Here is a 21368-nt window from a genome sequence, read left to right on the forward strand (position 1 = left end):
CCAACTTTTCTTCTATGTTCTCCAGGGAAAGTCATCTCATGATGTTAAATACCACACATTCAAATTATGTCAGATTAAACATCATTTCAATGAACAATCATCTGATTAAAAAGAAATGTCAAACTGGAAATTAGACTGTGCTGTTACAGAAAAACAAAGGACACTCGGAAGATTCAAGAGTTCTAGGTCTTCATTGATGGTCTTCATCTGCTTTTCAGTGGTGTTCATTTAATCTATATTTTTGCAAAAGAACATGTGTAAGCATAATTGAAAGAATACATTTTGAAAAAATTATGTGCTTTGGGTAGCAATTAGCTTTTCAGCTTGATCTTTGTTTAAATAACAAATAATGGTGAGTGTCTGAATCCTAGATCATGATCAAATTACTAATTTACAAATAATAGTAATAGTAATAATAATAATGGGAGAAGCAGGTTTGCGAGTGTGACTTTCACCATGTATCCTCTCCTGTTTAGGATCTTGTGATATTTATAATAGTTATGATACAATGTTTAATATTATGCATTATATTAAATACAATTAAACAATCTCAGACCTAAAACATTCAAAAATCTTCCCCTCCTTCTCCTCATTAGAAATCTTGGATAAAATTCAGAAGTTTCTTTTGTGCAGTTTTCTGAAGACAAAAAAGTAAATAGTGCTTCTCTACATAAATTACCAACCTAGAACTCCACTGACAGGGAAAACTGTGCTGATTTGTGAAAAAAATACGGTTATTTATTTGTTGTTATTAGTTTCTAGTTTAATTTGTGTCCATCTCTGTCAGCTCTGAGTGTTCAAAGTTCAAAACGTCTTTCAAAACAAACAAACAAACAAACAAACAAACAAAAAAAACTAATCAAACCAAAACTTAAGTTATCCCTTCTGGAAAGATTTCAAATTAGGTAATGTATAACCAATTTCTGTCACCTAACACAACTCGCTGTTTTCATTCTTTCACATATTTATGGTTATTATTCCTTTGTGTTTTGGAAACATCATGCAAAGCTCAGAATCCACTGATTAGGTAAGAGATTTTGAACAATATTTTGCTACCTTTTGACAAGATAGCTCAGGGCTAAATCAAATAAAAATATATTATATTTCTTCATTGTGAAGCTCTGAAAAAAAAAATATTTTTTTTTTTTATTGGATGGGACAAATAAAGATGGGCTTGCTAAAGAAACTTAACTTGATAACACCCTTTATCCTCTTAGGAGCTATCATTCCATGTCAGGAGGACTAAAACGGGGCAACATATATAAGGAATATTATCTAGCCTTGTGGGGCTAAAGAGTTATCTTGCAGCACAGCCTGAGTCACAGGGCTATGCACTTGAAACAAAAAAGCAAGGCAGAGGGTTCCTCAGGGGATAGAAAAGACGGAAAGAAATCTTCTCCCATCCTAGGACAAAAAAAAAAAAAAAAGCAGAGCTGTTCAGCAGCCACTTAACAAGACTTATATTCTTGTTTCCCAAAAGGCTTATTTATAAAGTCACATTTTATTCATTAGTTTCAATTGCCAAGGATACAAAAAATAAATATAGAAAGAGATGAACCCCTGTGATGTAGTTTGCTATATCCCCCACTTCAGCTGGGTAGTCAATATTTGTTATAGCTCTCTGCTCAGACCACTTGAGTACTCTTAATCCATTTGAAAAGGCTTGTTCGCTTTATGTTATGCTGAGATCACAATTTCATAGAACACTCTTGTTGGCCCAAACCCCACATAAATAATGCAGTTTTAAATCTCTAATTATGTTCTCATGAAGGTTTCTCCATCTTTCTTCCAGATTGATGTGTTAATATAATTCTTCAGTATCTTTTTTTTTCTTGAAATCTGATTCCCTTGAAATGAACGTTCAAAGTGAATGTAGTGGTGAGTAAGAAATAGTAGGAAAACTCAAGTATTTGGTGTACTGAACTCAGCAGTAAGAAGAGGATGAATTCTTCAGTTTTGTTTTCTGAATAGTTTTGAGGTTGATTTTATAATATACTGGTCAATGTATTTTTTACCCACAAGGTATTTCTACTATTAAAATCACTTAGGTGTCCACTTGTTCTGATGTGTTCATGGCACAGATGAGATGTGAAAAGCTCTGCCCGCTTTTCATCTCTCTAAACAGCCAGGCCAACCTAACTAAATAAGCTTTGGATAGATAAATTTCTTCATGTATTAGAAAACATATGTTCAAGCTTTACTGAGGAGGCAGGGAGATACGCCAGGAGATAGACAAGGTTGCCTTGGGGAAAAAAGAAAAAATGCATTTATATCCTTGATTTTCAGAACATGCATTTTAAGATTATACATGAGCCCATTAAATTGCATATGAAAAAGTTTAAAAATTTTCCAGCTCTATACCTCACATAATACAGCACAAGAAAGTTTGCTTCTCAGTTTTAAATACAATTTCTTATTAATTTTCAAAAAATTAAGTGTGCAATACTTCCTTGCTCCTCAGTAGTGGATCCATGCAGCAAGCTAAATGGCAGAACATGGGAACATCACACTTTGCCAAAGTCTCTTCTGCCTCTATCACTGTTCCCTGTAATAGAGAAAGAAAAGGAAAATACCATCTGACTGACAGGGATGCTGTTGCTTTTCCTAGTCTGTTATATATGGTTCTTTATGTCTGGACTGTCAGGCAGAACAGATCTGAGCAAGGAAGAGATGGCACAGACATGCCACTTTCTCAAACACCTGGTAACCACCGACAAGAGGATGGACCTGCTCGTGCTTTCTTCATCCCATGCTGGGATGAAGAAAGCAGCAAGAGCTGGATGCCTAATGCCTGTGAATATGGCAGTTGCTGCTCCTGTATATCTGCTAGAGCCTAAAAGCCATGGCATTTCTAATGAAGAGAGAGAGAGAGAGAGGGAGAGAGAGAGAAACAAGCCTTGCATACATAGATGAAAACACTTGCAATTTAATTGTCTCTAAAATCAGCAACGCCAGATTCAGTGGAACAATATCAGTTGTACCAATTTTATACAGAACTTACCTACTTTGCATGCCCTCTGTATTTTGAGCATGCAGGGAATGCATTATGCTGTATGTAAATGCACACAGAGCATGCAAGGCTGGAGTACAATGCCATCTTTGAAGAAATTAAACTGTCTTTACAGTTAATTTTAGACTCATATACTAAAATGAATTTATATTTTATTGTAAATTAAGAGACAGCTTTTCTATTTCTTTTGAGACTAGTGATGATCTTTCTCAAATTCAGTTGCAGGAGAAACACTATTTCATGTTCAGAGTAATTCCATCAGATATGCTATACTTGGGCATAATAGCTGGCAGGATGTGAGGAAACAACTCATGAATCTTTAGTAAATTAGATTTTCCCTTTTTATCAGAGCTACATGTATCTTGCCTGCCCTCAGCTGGATTTATGGAGGGTTCATTGAAAACTGGTGGTAAGAAATAGATTTTAAAACCAACTATATATCATGTTACATAAGAAATGATGTTTTCAACTTGGCCAATGACATTATGTTATAGTTAACAGAGAACAGTCATTCAGGGATTTCTAAGAGGGGAATATATATATATAAAAAAATAAATTAAATTAAATTAAATTAAATTAAAGCAATAAGGAAAAGAATGAAAATTAGGAAAGGTCAAACAAAACGTAGGATTAAACAACATGGTAAAAAGAATGGGTTTTCTGGCTTTGTCTGTGCATAAGATAACAAATGCCCTTATTTCAATAGAGTCAAATCACATCATTTTGCTGTCTTCTGGAGGTCTCCTTCAGTTCCTGAGAAAGTAAAATCTTTATAGAAATAACAGAGCATTTCTTTGTGAAGCAACAGTGATCAGAAGCAATCTGCTGCAAAGTGCATTAGTGGGGAAGAATCCATAAAAGTAATCATTGAATATATACTTTTATGTGTTAAATATGCTTCTAAAATAAATTTGAAAATAAACAATTAAAAGCCCTGCTAACCTGTAGTGGTAATTGCCCATTTTTTTTGTTAAATAAAATATATTTTATCTCTGCTGAGATGATCAAATTTGATATTTAAAAATTAAAAATGGGCTTATGTTCCTTATAACTGCTTTTCTTTTCATAACAAGGAGCTTCCTTGTTATCCTATGAAAAAGTCATTTATTGATGAAGAGTGGAAGGAAAACAACAAATAAATAAAAAGCCAGATATAGGATTTAATATCTCTTTTTAGATTACACATCCTCCACCCCCATTACTATATCTGTTTCTGAAATCATTCTCCAATAATATAAAAGACGATGTGTTGCTATTCCTCTTACTAAGTCTCCCCCTGATGTCTTCTAGTGGAATAAAACACTGCCTGAAACAGAACTGTGCTCAAAGACTTTTGAGCTTCTATATCCCTGAAATCTCTGTTACTGATTTTGGATATTATTTTTGATAGTAAAAGTGTGGCTAAAGGTCAGACTACCATGTGGAAAAATAATAAAATGATGAAAATCCTAATTCTGTCATTAAATAAATAACTTCACTGTTTCTTCCCTTTTCCCTCCTTTGCTATTCTTCTGAGCTGAAAAAGCCAATGATGTCCTCATAACCTTGTCTTTCCCTTCCAATATTTGCAAATATAATCTCTTTCTGCAACTTACCTTAGGCATGTACCTGCAAGACCTGCAAAAACAACATGAAATTTCAACGCTGCAGCTCCTCACTGTTCCCCAAGGCATGTTTGATGTGTCAGCAAGAACTCTATCTAAGAACTCCCTAAGCCTACCAAAAAGGCATCAAGCAGGCTGACATAAAAAGAAAGAAAATCACATGCTCTCAACTTTCAAAGAGCTTATTTTAGTATAATATTATAGAGAGGAAACAAAAAGAGCAGAAGAATATAACTAGAAAGTACTATAGAAGTGATGCCACTATATTTCTTATTAGATTTCATGAGGACCATCAGGAGTCTGCTTTCCTGCAGTCAAGATGAAGATCTTTTTCTGTCTTCTTGTGTAATTTCCATTATATCTATGCTATCAATGTTAATAGCTATTTTTCTGTCAATTCAGTTGGAGATGTTTGGAAAAAAAGTTACAAACTAGATATCAATTATGAGACCAACAATTGAAACACGCTAAGGAAATTTTTAAACAAGAAAGTAACAAATCTCTCCTTAGAAAGTGCTTTTTCTGATCTATCTCACTCAAAAGAAGCAACATCTAGTCTACTTGATGGTCTTCCTACAGCAGTGGAATAGGAAGCCAAAATCAAGAAACTATCACATTCTGTTCTGAATGATTCCTGGTATCAGCCATATTTCATAGATTAAGAGATGTTTGAAGATCATAAACATCCCTTTAATACAAAATCACAAATGCTTCACACAGAAAAAGCTATTTTCTACATAAAGTGAGTACAGTATCCTATTACCAGGTATGTTTGCTCACAAAGAGGTCTAGAGTCCCCTAAGATGAAATTCCTATTTCTTTCTTTAATTAATATTTAGAATGCACTTTGAAGATGAAAAGTTGCATTTAAGTGCAATGGATTATTTATTGTTATACCCTCAACTCCTTCACTTCATCATTAAATCAGAACCAATCTGTCTCATGAGGAAGCCAAAACACAGCACTATTTGTGATATGGAGAAAGGAATCAAAAATAAAATGATTGTGAAAGAAAAATATATCACAGGGAAATACAGTCACTTAAAGTTCCTGAACATTAGGAACGAGTTGAATGTGTGGGAAATATGTTTATTTTTGTGTACATTATTCTTACAAAAATCAAAGTTGCAAATATTCACTTTCATGCACTTGTCCAATGCATTTGTAGAAAACATTCCTATTCGGGGCACTTAAGTCTGCTTATTAATTTAAAGAAAATATCATATAATTATTAATAACACCAATAAAGTCTATATTATTAGGTGGTGATTTGAGGTGAGTAAGATGTAATTGAATAGGTGTTTATGATTTCATTTAATGTAAAAATCTTGAAATCACAGAACACAACACATTTATATCAAAATATATAAAATCTTCAGAAATTCCTGAAATTAGTTGCTGTTGAAGCAGTGTAAGTTACTTTTTTAAGATTTAAAACATTTTCAAAACATGCAGATTTTTCAACAAGAAATCGTGGCTAAAAACCATGGCACCAATATGTTTTGATAGTTTTGAGAAGTAATTTCTCAGCTTTTCTATTCAGAATGATATTTTCATTTACAGTTGAATTCAATTCACCTTTTTAATTAAGAATAATCATAGAACCATAGAATGGTTTGGGTTTGGGAAGGGACCTTAAAGGTTACCCAGTTTCAACCCTCTGGCAGGGAAACCTCCCACTAGACCAGGTTGCTCAAAGCTCCATCCAACCTGGCTTTGAACCTTTCCAGGGATGGGGCATCCACAGCTTCTCTGGGCAACTTGTTCCAGTGCCTCACCACTCTCACAGTGAATAATTTATTCCTTAACTTCCCTCTGCTGCCTTCTTTCAATCCATTCCACTGCCCAACAGACTTTTGTTGCCTTTCTCTCTCTGGTCTCTATGTATTGCTCTTCAGCATCTACAGGCCAACAGTTCTCAGTTACAAATTACATACTCCACTTATGTTTATTCATACTATGAAGATTCTAAACTCATCACAAACAACATGGGTGTTATCATTATAGATTTTTAGCTGACTTTAGTAAGAATTTTTAAGATGCCAGTCTGAGGAGATTAGACTCATGGTATGTTTTGGTATGGTTCTGTAGCATAAAAAAGCCTATGCTACATATCCTGGAAAGAAACATTTCTCAGGTTTAACTCAGAGATATTACATTAATGTCAGATGAACCCCAAATCATGTTTCCTTAAGTATAAATCAGTCTAATATTTTATTTAAACAGATAGTAGTATGTTTAAATCTTCAAATAAATTTAAGAAATGCAAAGCTACTTTGGAAAATTAAGGTTATTTCATATTTAAAAAGTCTTGGCAAATTAATCACAGTAAGAGCACAGATGAAGAGTTACTGTGGTTACATTCATATGTAAATTTGGAAAAGTTGTTAAAATTATTGACCAGAAATGGTCAAATCACAGCAGTCACATTTGATATTAGTCAGAATTACAGCATTAATGAGAAAGATATTGGTTTTGAATTATGACATTTTACTGCACTTATACACTCATAAAATGTAATTGTATTTGGCTGATTTGAAAATACTCTTTCAGAGGGAGAGGGCTATAACTGATGGATGTCATGACTACCTCTAGTACTTGATTACTGTGGATAGGCCAAGGCTCATTAAAAGTCTGAAATAATTTTCCACCCTTATGCATTAATCATATATTTATTTTTTTTTTTCATTTTGTTTTCCTTGGCTTTCTTATCGTTTGGAGTTACATTGACTCCAGATGCATAATTTCATGAGTAGTCCCAGTGGTATCATTTGGATGACTATAAAAAATAGGATATCAGATCTTAGCCCATGAAAATATTAGTGTTTAGACTATGGTTACTATGAAGCGTTTCATCAAATTAAATACTCTTGGGGGAAAAAGAAAAATCATCAAAGAATAAACTGCCTTGTAACTCTTAACTATGCTCATACTAACAGAAATGTATTTGAGCTTTACAACATAGACCAGGTCTGCAGTACTTGCAAAGTACCAATCTCCTTTCCTCAAACCTACTGTATTGTTGACAAACCTGACCTTTAATCCTACAATAGAGAGGACAGGCTAGTTTTAAAATATTTTCTAGTTTATTTGCTCATTGGATACTGATTTGAAACAATGAGGTATAATATATTCATACCACAACAGCACCACAGTTTTGAATAAATTACGTATCACCAAAATTATAAATACTTATGCTGTCATTGCGTCATGGTGTTCACAATGCTTATTTTGTGTCTCAATGCACTGTCTTTGAATGCACTGTCTTTGATATTTCTCTTCAATCCAAGTCCTCTATGTGATGAGGAAGTTTCAGTCTTTGTCTTGCCTTATCTTTCTCTGGGAGTCTAGTTCAAGTGCTCGTAGATATCAGATCAGTGTAAAGGGATTAGGAAGATGGGAGTCAGGATAGACCTGGACAGTCACATGCCTATTCACAACCTCACAGCATCACCTGACCCTTTGCTTGAAAGTGACAGTATCTCAATATTTGGTAGCAAAATAAAAATTTCCCATTATTTGCAAACACCAATTTATTTGATGTTTATGAGAGCTTAATCTTTACATTCTCTTTATTTTTGCATGTATCTATCATCATTTTGACTCCAATATCATAAATAATGCAAATCTTTGATAGGCAGCAATAATCATATTAGTAGGTAGGGGTTTTTTTCAGTGACGTGAAAGACTGTCTCTATTCCTTTTAACTCACTCACCTGCTCTAAAGATGCCCTTACTGCCATCTCCCTTGCCAGGAACATTATTTTTGGCTTTTTACAGCCTTAGTACTCTTTCCTTGAACCTTCTTTTTCTGACGCTTTTCCCCAGAATCAAAAATAAATAAAATAAAATAAAATAAAATAAAATAAAATAAAATAAAATAAAATAAAATAAAATAAAATAAAATTTCAAAAAATCTAGTCACCCATTTTTATCTGGCAAGAAACAAACATGAAATTTAGGAGCTTGAAATTTAGAATTTAAAAAATTTCACACTTTTGACCTTTTAATGGATAAATCTGTCTATTCTCCATTGTATTACACAAAAGCAAAAAAAAAAAAAAAAATACAGAAAATGGCATGAACCTCAATAGAGAGAAATGTGTGCTGAAAAATCCAGGTGGTCGGACAAGGCTGAGAAAATCAGGTGCTTGTATATTCCAAAGGGAGAGAATGATGTCTTTTCATTTCTACAGCTAATTTAAACAATGAAAACTACTCTGGCAAATCAGCCTAAAAGTATATAACATATCACAACAGGTGTAAACTCATTATTAGAAATTAGTTCAACATTTTATTATTTTTTTTTTGTCTGCCTCAGGATTAAAATTGTGTAGGAGCCTTTATTTTTTGTTTGTTTCTTTTTCTCCCTTGGAAGAAACAGAGGAGTTTTGTATTAGAGCATGTACTGACAATGAAACTCCTAGAGTAAAAGGAGGAAAATGGTGCTTTCCTCATTGCAGGCTTTCCAAGTGAACCAAGCATACAATTCAAATTCCCTGTATCTGTGTCTTTTCTGTAGAATCCGTATGATGAGAAGAACTCAATGAATATATAAAATATGGCCTCTCAATGTCTCTTCCAGCTCTCATTTCTTATATCTGTGGGCTGTTTCTGAGAAGTAGCAGAAGAAAGAAGAATAAGATAAGGGAGCAGTAGCTGAAATTATGAAGCGGCAGCCAGGAAAGGAGAGAGCTAGAAAGATGTTTCACTATAAGGCTGTCACAGCAGACTGAACCACATCAGATTTATTTAGCATTCAAATGCAAAAGCAGTTGTTATAATGACTATTGGGAAAACGGTTAATGTTTTAATAACTGCAGGACCGAACCATTAAATGATAAAGTCAATATTCCCACAGAGAGTGAATATGGATCAACAGTACATTTACTTTACTTGCTTAACAGTTCGAAGTTCTATAATTATATATATTTAAATTTGTTCTTTCTTTAAATCTTGTTGAAGAAGAAAACAGTTAAATATTAGCTCTAAATAAAGCAAGGTATTCTTAGAAAAATAATATAAAAGAGCTCAATGACATCCCAACAAAACAAAGCAGTAGAAAAAGCATTGTGTACTTCAAGCAAACACAGATTATGTGCTTGGTGAGGTATTTAGAATAATGAATATATGTTGACTTGTATAGGAGACCTGCATATTTCAGGTTGAATATATTTCAATATAGCTAATGCAAATGAAGAAAAATTGTCATGTTTAGAGGTAAAGAAGGGGAAAAAAATCCCACCTTATTTTAATACATTGCATTAGCACATAAGTAAACAAAAGGAGCATGATTTTCCCTCCCAAAATTACAGTCACTCAGAATCACTCAGAATCCAACTGAGAAAATTTTGACTTCTACTGGTCTGAGATGAGAATGAGCCACAACTTGCAGGAATAGTTAATATGATCTTCTTCATTATATTATTACAATCTGAAAGATGGATTTTGCTTCTTCTTAGGCAGCTGTTCAGGAATTATACTTAGGAGCAACTGCTAAGTGAAATTGTGTGATGAACCTCAGCTTCTGTGACACCTTAGCTGTGCTGATGCCCTTTAAAAAGGGTAGTATAAAGAGGTGGAAAAGATCTCTGAATGCTAAATATTTAGTGGCGTGATAATGCTGATATCTGTTTTCTGTTTAGAGCTGCTCTCTACTGGTATTTTCAATGATTTTCATGCATAACTTTTATAGTCAGTTAACAACAATTTTCTCATTATTGCTTGACTCTTTCCCACTGAAGATATCTTCTTCCCTGGTCTCCTCATGTCCCAGATGTTGCATCTTTTAAAGACACTAGGCTATAAATATTGCTGTAATGGTAATTTAAGATTTAGCTATATAAAAGGAAGATATTTTGACATTTCCAGCTATTAAAATCTGTCAATTCTGGCAGACTTCCATCATATACACAAAGAAGTAGATCAAATCAGAAAGAAAAGTGAGGAGGACATAGACAATCTAGCCCAGGCAGACAAAAATGGACTCATTTCAGCAATCTTCAGTAGTCACTCTGCTTCATCCTTTCTTGAGTAAAGTCATATAAAGAGAAATATAAAGCATAATCAGGAAGTGAATAGAGTTCATGAGAGAGCTCAAGAGGTAGTTTGAACAGTAAATAGAATAGTCTGATATCATCCTAAATGTTTTAGGGATGTTTTTGTTTGTTACTGATGACAGACTCATCAGAACACAGCTCTGCAAAAAGTAAGTTTCCAGATATCCCATGGAAATTGCAACCATTGAATGGGTATCATCTAAAGCCTTCATGCCTAATTCTCTTCACTCTCTTTAACTTTTCTACACTCTTTCCCACAGCCCATGTTCTCTCTTAAAAGCATACAGCAATGAAAGCTTTCCTTTAAAATAGAAAGTCAACATGTTGCTGATTTTTCTCTGTAGAATCTTAAAGAAAGCTCTATCAGAGAGGCTGGTTATTGATAATGCAAGTTTTATATAGAATCACAGAATCATCTAGGTTGGAAAAGACCTTCAGGATAAACCTTCACAATATCATCTTCTAAGGTGGTTGAATATGTACTCCTTCTAATTTGATGTTTATAGTTACAGATTTCCATACATTAGTTGTGTGCCAGCATCATGTACAACAGAATAGCAAATATCTGTTTCTATACATTCAAATTCACTGTGTCATGATGGATAAGGCCCAGGATAAGATTCTGAAAAGCCAGGATACCATTAAAAATTTGATAACTGCAGCACTGGGTGCCAAGTTATTTTTGTAATTCATGGTTCAGTTTCCTTAAGTAAATTAAGTTAAAAAAAAAAAAAAAAAAAAAAACAAAACAAACAACAACAACAAAAACTTATAATCTTCTTTATAAAAGACCCATCTTGAAAAGTTTTATGTAATAACAAAGGAGTTTATTGGCAGACAGTTACAGAACAGAGGAGATTCAGCACAAAGATAAATCCATTCAAGTGGGTCTCCAGACATCCCTGACTCCAGTTGTGAACAATTCTATAATCTTTTCTTCTGAAATAACAAGTATTACCATTTATTTTACATTGCTGTTGTCAAAAGAATTATTTGTATTCATGTGCAGTTTCTAAGAGAAACATTTAAGACGCATATGCAGATGCCATGAGGATGGGAAGATAGCACTCCCTGAGATGTTCTTAACAGGACTTGCAATTTCAAAAGCAGAACTCTTCAGAGGTAAAAGTTCAAAGAGAAGCAGAGTCAGGACTGATCTGACAGTGTTCAAAGGTAAAGAGGAAAGTTAGTTGTAATTAATTTAAAAATGAAACATAACTTGTGATGCTGTATGCCATACAGTGTGTTTATCTGTGAAACAAACACAGAAAGAGAATGCATTAAAGCATATTATTGAGGAATGCATTTTATTGAGGAAAGGTCTCAGGTACTTTTCACCTACCTAAGTTACTGAAAAATCCTAATCAGTTTGGTATTCTGACAACTGACAGATTTAACACTTTTTCATCCGAATCACCTTTCTGGTACAAAAGACTTCCACTGGCAAGAGCTCTACTGCTTCCTCAAGCCATCCACAGCTTTGGGACTCTGTCAGGCAGACACCTGGCTCATAGTAGCCATAACCATCACTCAGTTTTTTAACAGCTCTTGCTATATGAATTCTTTACATTGTGGCAGTAGCACGATATCACGGAAGGAACTTGCAGAGAAATTACAGTTTACCATTTGCACTGTAATCTCAGTAAGCACCCTGTCCTCCCTAAAGGCTGCTTTAGTCTGCCATTGCAGAACTCAGAAAACACTTTGGGGACAACATACTTGAAAGAGAACTCCTTATTCAGTAGCTAGTTCTAACTACATAACAGAGTGAAAAAACATTCAGCTGCAGCTCAGACTTTCTCTGTGTTAATCTCAGTCACCAAAAAATACACTTCTTATTACTGTATCTTCCATTGACACAGACAATATTAATACTACACACAACTACAAGAAACAAGATACAATCAATTATTCTCATCTCTGAGTTGCTTCAGACAGAGCTTGCAGATCTGCCATGAAATATCAGTGTTCCATGCACTGTCTCCACTGAAAGACAACACTGCTGAAATAATAATTCCATCATATTCTTATGGTTCCTTAATGAGAAAATGGTCAGGAAAAATAAAAATAAAAATAAAAAAATAAATATCTTTTTATTTTTCATCCCCTTATAAACCTAAGAAAATATTGCCTGTTCTCTCTCAGTAGATGACCACACAGTGTTACAAACTGCTGTGTCTATAATGCACTTTTGTTTGCCTCATTCATATTTGTAAATACTGATTTTCATCACAAATGAACACCATGTCTGTTCTTGACTTGATCACAGGTCCCAAGACCTTAATTCCCATTTTAAAAATTTGTATGTCTCCTTCTGCTCCATAAAACTACAGAAATATCATGTTTATAACATAAGAGAAATCCTACTTCTCAGTAATTAGTTAAGCAGTTGCTGTCAGACAGATCACAGTATTGCTGTCTTTAGAAGTTCACAAGATGGGTTAAAAACTAGCTATGAATTAATAACTGAAGCTGTGAATATCCCACCAGACAAATCAATATTTTTATGTTGCAGGCCACTTCTTTTTCATGCTTCATGCTCTATGTACTTTTTTTCTTTGCCCTTCATGTTTCATTCTGGATTTTATTCCTTTATATTTTGAAAGGTATTCTAAAGTATTTATGCAGTGATAATTCTGGTTTGCAAATCAAAACTAGATTTATTTTTTTTTAATAATAATAATAATAATAAGCCGTATTTTGCATTTCCCCAAGAATTTTAGCAATGGTCATAAGAGGTTATGAGTCAGTGTCAGCAAACATTGGCCTCTCATAAATAACAAATAGTGTGCACACATGTACTAAGCCAAAGTCAACTATTTTTCCTGAGTGTAATGATGTCTGGATTTTTTGTTGTTGTTGTTGTTATTGTTGTTGGGTTTTGTTTGTTTTTTGGTGGTGGTGGTGTTTGATATGATGCATATGTTTTACAGAATTTCAGATTTTATGGCACTGTGGAGGGACTACTGCACAAGGTCATTGGAGGCAAGCAAAAACAGTTTTCACTCACTTCAGAATTAGGACTTTTTAACTAAATTCTCATTTTTAAAATATATTTTTCAAGTTTTGTATCCTATGTTTTGTTATTGTTGCTATTATTTTCTGATACGTCTGTGTTTTTAGCTTATTGCATCCCCTATTTTCACCATGTCAAAGAATACTTACACTCCAGTCAACAGTCAAACAAATTTCAGACACCAGAAGGCTAGTCCTCTTAGACTGTCAGTAAAGGGAATTGGAGGTGACGCAGAATACCTTAATTAGAGCTTTTCCTTCTCTGAAATTAAGGAAGGGACACAGAGAAGAATATTTAATTCCTCTTTTTAGTGCAGATGATAATTCAAACTATTTCCCATGGAGTTGGTTGTAATCATTGCCGTTAGTATCAAGGTGGTTGTTATTAGCCATGTATATTGACAAAAAAAAAAATAAAAAGCAAGGAAGGAATGCCCCCAGGCTAGTATAATTTTCTACTTATTGAAAACATTAAGTTTACTTCTGAAAATTTTGAGAAAAGTCATTTTTTCTTGAGCAGACTAAACTTTCATCCCACAGTACTACCGAAGTCTAAAAACATTCTCTATCTTCCATTTTTTTCCTTCTCACACAATATGAAAAGCATAAAACAAACAAAAAAAAAATACTGAGGATATAAAATAATCATCAAAATTAAGCAGGCATTTTAACAATATCTAAACTATATGGATGCCAGTAAACAAATTTTCCTTCAACTTTTTACCTTAATCTTTTAATAAAAGCATTACAGAAATGTAGCTGTCTTTTCATCACCACAGAAAACCACTCAGAACACAAAACTCTCTAAGAATTTAACACATTGGACAGAAAATACATTTTAGGTAAAAAGTTTGAAGAGTCTAGCCCATTCCACTTAAGAACTCCAGTTCTTACTAGCATAAAACTAAATCTCTATTACATATATATTTAAATTAGAATTTCAGCTTTGCAATCAATCTCATTTTAATTCTCATGTTCTCTAAATATTCTCTAATGAGTTTGAAGTAAGTACTTCACAACCTCTTGGTAAAATGAGAGAAAAGATCAGGTAATTAATTAATCATTATTGTTTTCTGTTAAAGAGAGCTATTAAATATCAAGACTTTTTCTACAACCTTATTTAGCCAGTAGTTTACTGTACAGAGAGTAATTAACATTCTCTTATATTAGTGTTGTGAGTATAAATTAAACAGTTTCTGCATGTATGTAACATTTTGTGCAGCTATGTAATACATGGCATTTAACATGCTATTATTATGGCTTTACAAGGATTTGTCAAATCATGTACTTGCATAGTATTTTCCTAGTTCCTTTTACCTCCCTTTTCATAAAAATGGCAAACTTGGAGGAGCTACGTAGTTCAAAAGGATTCCTAGAATTGGTTTTTAATCATGATCAAAAAGAACATTCAGACCAATGTTCTAAAAAAATGTATAGGCCATTCATTGTCCTAAATGTGTTAGAAATGCATTAAAACTCCCCAACAACAAGAACAACAACAACAATCATCAAATACAGTAAAAGTCAATACAGAAAAGGAGAGAGAGAATCTAGTTATACCTAGAAGAATATTTTCAGACTAATTACACTGCAGTGTTTTCAAACAAGGGTCACTTGCCAAATAATAAAGTTTGAAAGAATGTAAATTATATCTTGGATTGACTACAAATATGCTGCTTTATATAATCTTTGATAATGATGCTTGTATTATCATATCATAAAACAACCTTACTCTAGTTTCCTGGGTTGCTTTTGTCCTGTTATTAGCAGGAATTCCTGTGCCTTAAGGTGGAAGCAAACTACTTTGTCCACACCTGTTCCTAAGCTTTAGCTGCTCTGTTATGCCCTGCAGGACCAGCTCTTGATTAAAGATTCTTCAGCTGGCCCATTCATTCAAAGTGTGTATGAAAGAAAAAGAAAAATAGTTTTTTGTATTCTCTATTACTGAAGAGCCCACAGAGTAAGAGGGCTGTGATGTGTTAATCTCTTGTCCTTGTCTTATCAGCAAAATGACACGTAGGCCACAATATGTCCTTGAATTCAGAAGAAACTGGCACAGGAGCTAACTAGAAAATCAACAAACAGCAGGTGCTTTCATGAGGGTAGCTCTCTGTCCAGTACATCTTCATCTGTCCAGTTCATCAGCAGGTTCATCCAAACCTTCCGCAGTTCATCAGAAGATATTCAACTAACATTTTTCTTTGCAATTTTTGGTGAAAGATGTTGAGAGTTAAGACAATATCCTTGCAACAGAGCTACAATATCCTTCAGAGTCCCTTTCCTGAGTACAGGTACAATTTAAGGCCTACTAAATATGCAAAGTATATTTTCATTTATCATTCACATCTTCGACATATATATCAAGCTTCAAGGTAAACAGACAAATTAAAGGAAAATGATGTCTAAATGAAAATTAGTCTGTTCTTATTTTTCTTGCCTATAGTTTGTACAAAATTTGCTGTATTTGTGGGAAAAAAAAAAAAAGGCACATCAGTCACTGTCAATAACAGATGTTCAGGAAAATATACCATGTTTTCTGGCTAGTGATGACTATTCAAATAAGACAGAGCAAAGGGTTAAGCTGAGTCATCTTTCTTGCCATAAGACTGTACTATGGGAAGCATGGCAAGATTATACATCTTTTTAAATTTCAGTCAGTGCTTATAGTCAGGGCTTCAAACGCACATAACAAAATAACAACAGCATATTTTATCTGCTGCAGGTGCACACTTCAAAAATTGCTATAATAAAAACTTACACTCATATACATGTTTTGTAAATCATAATATCTTCAGCTGACACCCATTTTTATTTCTAGCTAACATAGCAAACCATGTATTTTACTCAATTTATTTGAAAGATGCAACAAAATGTCTTTAGGGATAACTCTTATCTATATATGGAAATCTTTTTATGTGGAAACAGTATGCAAAGCTACATAGGTTATTCTGGTAGCCGTCTTTGCTTCCTTTAAGTGCCCTGGATTAGATCTCTGAATGTTGCAGGAAGCACAGCCGAAAGCACGACAGACACCAGCAGAGTCAGATCATGCTTCACCATTTTATTGCCCGAATAGCCCAACTTTTATAGTGAATTTTACAGGGGTGGACAGTGTTTCACACAAGATTATTGGTCAAAAGCACCCAGACAAACTGTTAAGAAAATAACACCACCTGCAAGAAAAGAACCCCCCTTTTGATTAGAAGTTAGGAAAACAACCCCCTTTGTGCTTAACGGTCACGTAGGCCTAGTCCTTGAGGCCAGCTACTGGTAACAATATTTTCCTGAATTCCTCAATTGGGCGATGTGGGAACACTGTCATGGGAACTTCTCATAGTTGCCCTGGTAGCTTGGTTTGCTCAGCTACAGCAAGCCATGGGATTTTTGCTGTTTCAAGAAATCCCTCAACAATTCCCCCTTCTTCTTTTGAGCAAACCAAGCCTGACACAGCAGTTTTACAAGTAACTCTTTAGCTATACTTACAACACACAACGATGATTACCACCACCATAAACCAAATCCTTAATCCCCTTGTGATTAAACCCAGCAACCATCTACACTTTGTTTCAAACAAGTCAGTGAACCATTGATTGAAAGGATTGATACCATATTGAATCTTTCTCATGTGCTCTTTCAGGAAAGTAATGAATTTGTGAGTTGAAAAGGTCTAAACAGTACATTCCCTTAAATTTCTCCAAGTGGCTACTTCAAACAATGACTCCGTACTAGTGAAACTTGATTTTGCTCAACCGATCACAACTAGCCCTGCTAGTTGCTTAAAATTGACTCCCCGTTTTTCTAACAGCGTTGTAATAAATCCATTTCTTCTGATTTTTGCCGGCACCAATTTCCTATGCTTTTAGCCTGCCCTATGGTTATATCCCGGGATCCTGCACTGTGGCAACAATAACCTGTACTAAGGCTATATTCCGGAATCCTGCACTATGGCAACAATAACCTGTACTATGGTTATATTCCGGAATCCTGCACTGTGGCAACAATAACTATGGCTATATTCCGGAATCCTGCACTATGGCAATGATAACCTGTACTAGGGCCATATTCCGGAATCCTGCACTATGGCAATAACCTGCACTAAGGCAATAACCTGCACTGTGGCAAACCTGCACTAAGGCAATAACCTGCACTATGGCAAACCTGCACTAAGGCAAACCTGCACTATGGCAAAAGCGCTCTCTCACTCACACAGTACACAGCACAATCACACATACAGAGCACAATCGCACACCCAGAGGCCTCTGGCACATCTCACTCTCAATCATACCACAAGAACATAATTTAGAATGATAAGCAAACAAACAAGTATTGTCTCTCATTGTGTTCCTCGTGAAATGACTTGCAACACTTTGTTTTAAAACCTTACCCTTACACAAATACTTTCAACACAAAATACCTGGACATTTAAGAATAACACACACAATTATTAACACTCCAGTTAGTATCCCTCCAGCAGTTGAAAACATACTGTTTGTCTGCAGCTTCAGGAGATCTTTGTCTGCTCCTGCGGTGAGCAGCTGAGAGTGGAGTCCCCTCCGAACAAAACGCTCAGGGTGCACCTAGGGGCGTCCACACCACAGCCGATCCCCACAGCCAAGCAGTTGTTACGTGCGGCTGCAGATGCCACTCCAGGCACTAAAATTGCCAATGCCGCTCTAGCTGCAACCCCACACAATTCAACATTATCATTGCAATCCGGTGCAAGCAATGCCCATTTATGTCTGGTGATCTCACGCAACTGTAACAAGCTAGGAGCAAATACAATGAGTTTATCTAAGTAACATGGACATCTGATAGCATTTGCAGCAATACCTTGCCAGGCCCTATCACCACAAATCAGAAAAGCATCAGGAGGTAAGGCCAAAGCTGTACAATTGTTCCAAACACTGTAGTTGTTACCGCTTGTCTCCATGCTATAAACCCCTAAACCCTGCTTAGCAGTGTCATTGTAATCACAGGTGTTATTTGTGTCTTTGTACCAGTATGACCTTTTCCAGGTTCCTGTAGCAGGAATCATCTGATATCCACGGCTACGTTCACTTTTGTAGCCACCTTTCAGGTTGATACACATTTGACTACAGATACCAAGGTTTTGACATTCATCAATGTCTCCACAGTTTCTCTTGTCTATAAACTCAAACCCAGCTGGACAGTCACATTCATTTATGATGCATTCCTTCAGGGGCTCATCACCCCAGTCCTTGCAGTCTCTCTGCTGGTTACACACTTTATTGATACCTATGCATTCTCCACTTCTGCACTTGAATTTGCCAGGTCCAGAACACTGAATAACATTGTTACAGTTTGCTTCATCAGTGCCATACAGACAGTCTCTCACACCACTGCACTGCCTACTCCCATGGACACAGTTCCCATCTTCACATCTGAAATGGTCTGGCCTGCAGGTCCGAGAAGGGCAGTTAATTTCATCACTTCCATCCTTGCAATCAGGATCTCCATCACATCGCCACTTCTTGTGGATACATTCACCTGAGCCGCACTGCACCTCACTCGTAGCACACTTCACTGGAGGTGCAGGCTGGCGGCCACACTGCTCCAAAGATTCATCCGAGTGGTTGGAGCAGTCAGCATCATCATCACACACCCAGCTGATAGGGATGCAGGTAGAACTCTTGCACTGAAACTCATGAACACCACAGGTAGGAGGTGCACACTCCAACTCATCGCTACCATCACTGCAGTCATCTTGAACATTGCAGACAAAGCTTTTGGAAATACATTGCCCACTACTGCATGTGAATTCTGCTGCACTACAAGTCACAATGCCACAACTCTCTTCATCTTCTCCACTGTCGCAGTCCTTTTCACCATCACATTTCCAGGACACTGGGATACACTGGGTTGACTGAGGACCACACCTGATTTCATTTACCCGGCATGTTCTCGTATGACACAGCTCAGCACTCTCATCAGACCCATTTTCACAGTCCGGATCCCCATCACACTGCCATCTGTTTGGCACACACTGACCACTGTTGCACACAAAGTCAGATTCAGCACACGTCTTCTTCACACAAGCACTCTCATCACTGCCATCTGAGCAGTCTTCACATTTTGCTCTAGCACCGTCGGCAGCAGTGCACAGGCCGGCGAGGGCGAGCAGCAGGCAGAGTGCCCCGCAGCGCGGCAGCGCCTGCCGCCGCCCCGCACCGTCACCTGTGTCACTTATACTACTCCTATTACCCATGCTGTTAGTGTCAGTGGCATCCTCCTGGCACCGTTTCCGTCTTTGTCGCCCCTTACTCTCCCCCTTTTCTTTTTGCCACTGACCATTCACCACAAATGGATGAGACACATGATTACTAGTTAGGAAAGAGAGTGTAACGTCTGCTATACGGCTGCAGGCCGTGCCAGCTGCAACCCTAGAAGCTGTTTGTGAACGAGCCTGACGGTGGTCATTTGGCGGTGTAATCTGCGTCTCTGCTCTCCTGCCCTGCAATAGAGCTAAATCGTCATTAATAGTCTGTAGAATGTGGCAACCCCACGGAATGTTATCCAGAAACATAGTTATAACACCGATCTGGGGACGAATAGTCTTTTTTTGCATTGCAAGATAACTTCTTATAAAAAGAATGCCAGAGAGAAGCAGCACAGCCGCTGCTGCCGCTGCCTCCATGGTTACGTCAGACAGGCTGCAGAGTCCTGATCTCCGTCCCTCTGCTCTGTGCCGACTCGCCACACGGTGAGAGTCGACTACCGTTGTCCACTGACGCCGCTGGTCTCCCGTAGCAACTCCATCTCGGATGTCCCGCATCGCACCGCGATTATTTCAATGTCCCGCGTTTTCCGCGGCTCCTTTTCCCGCGTCCCTGCGCGGTTCCGTTTCCCGCGCTTCCCCGCGGATCTTTTCCCACGCTCCCCACGGTTTCCTTTCCCCGTGTCTTACCGTGAGTCCTTTGTACAGTGTTTGCGGCTCGGTGTCTGGTCAGGTGCAGCGCCGGTCCGATGTCCGCTCCGATGTCCACTCCGATGTCCCGCGCCGCTCCGATGTCTCAGTCTGTTCGGGCGCCATTTGTTGCAGGAAGCACAGCCGAAAGCACGACAGACACCAGCAGAGTCAGATCATGCTTCACCATTTTATTGCCCGAATAGCCCAACTTTTATAGTGAATTTTACAGGGGTGGACAGTGTTTCACACAAGATTATTGGTCAAAAGCACCCAGACAAACTGTTAAGAAAATAACACCACCTGCAAGAAAAGAACCCCCCTTTTGATTAGAAGTTAGGAAAACAACCCCCTTTGTGCTTAACGGTCACGTAGGCCTAGTCCTTGAGGCCAGCTACTGGTAACAATATTTTCCTGAATTCCTCAATTGGGCGATGTGGGAACACTGTCATGGGAACTTCTCATAGTTGCCCTGGTAGCTTGGTTTGCTCAGCTACAGCAAGCCATGGGATTTTTGCTGTTTCAAGAAATCCCTCAACATCTGAAAAGGTGCTTACAGTATGGATTTAGTAATAGATTCTGTGTAATTATTGTTTGTACAATTAGCTTTAGTATTTCCTTAGAAATCGTCACAGCTCAGAAGAATCAGGGCCAACTGCTAGGTGAGAGTAGTTAAAAAAATCATTTTACAGATTACTTGATCACATGATTCTGCTTTCATTCTCTCTGAATATCCCCATGACAGATTTGGACAA

General features: G+C 36.6%; 1 protein-coding gene across 1 annotated transcript; it reads right to left on the reverse strand.

Annotated features, from left to right (window-relative positions):
- Positions 1–17563: 17563 nt before the first annotated feature.
- On the reverse strand, positions 17564–19976 carry LOC309877819 (very low-density lipoprotein receptor-like; the record flags this gene model as incomplete). The annotated part of the gene is made up of 2 exons (XM_082759583.1): positions 18686–19976; positions 17564–17630 (listed from the first exon to the last, which is right to left on the reverse strand). The coding sequence occupies exons 1-2, from the start codon at positions 19912–19914 to the stop codon at positions 17564–17566; spliced, it is 1296 nt and encodes a 431-aa protein (XP_082615709.1). The 5' UTR covers positions 19915–19976.
- Between the last annotated feature and the right edge of the window lie 1392 nt (positions 19977–21368).

The sequence above is a fragment of the Aythya marila genome (genome assembly GCF_965140915.1).
Source record: "Aythya marila genome assembly, chromosome: 4".
NCBI lineage: Eukaryota > Metazoa > Chordata > Aves > Anseriformes > Anatidae > Aythya > Aythya marila.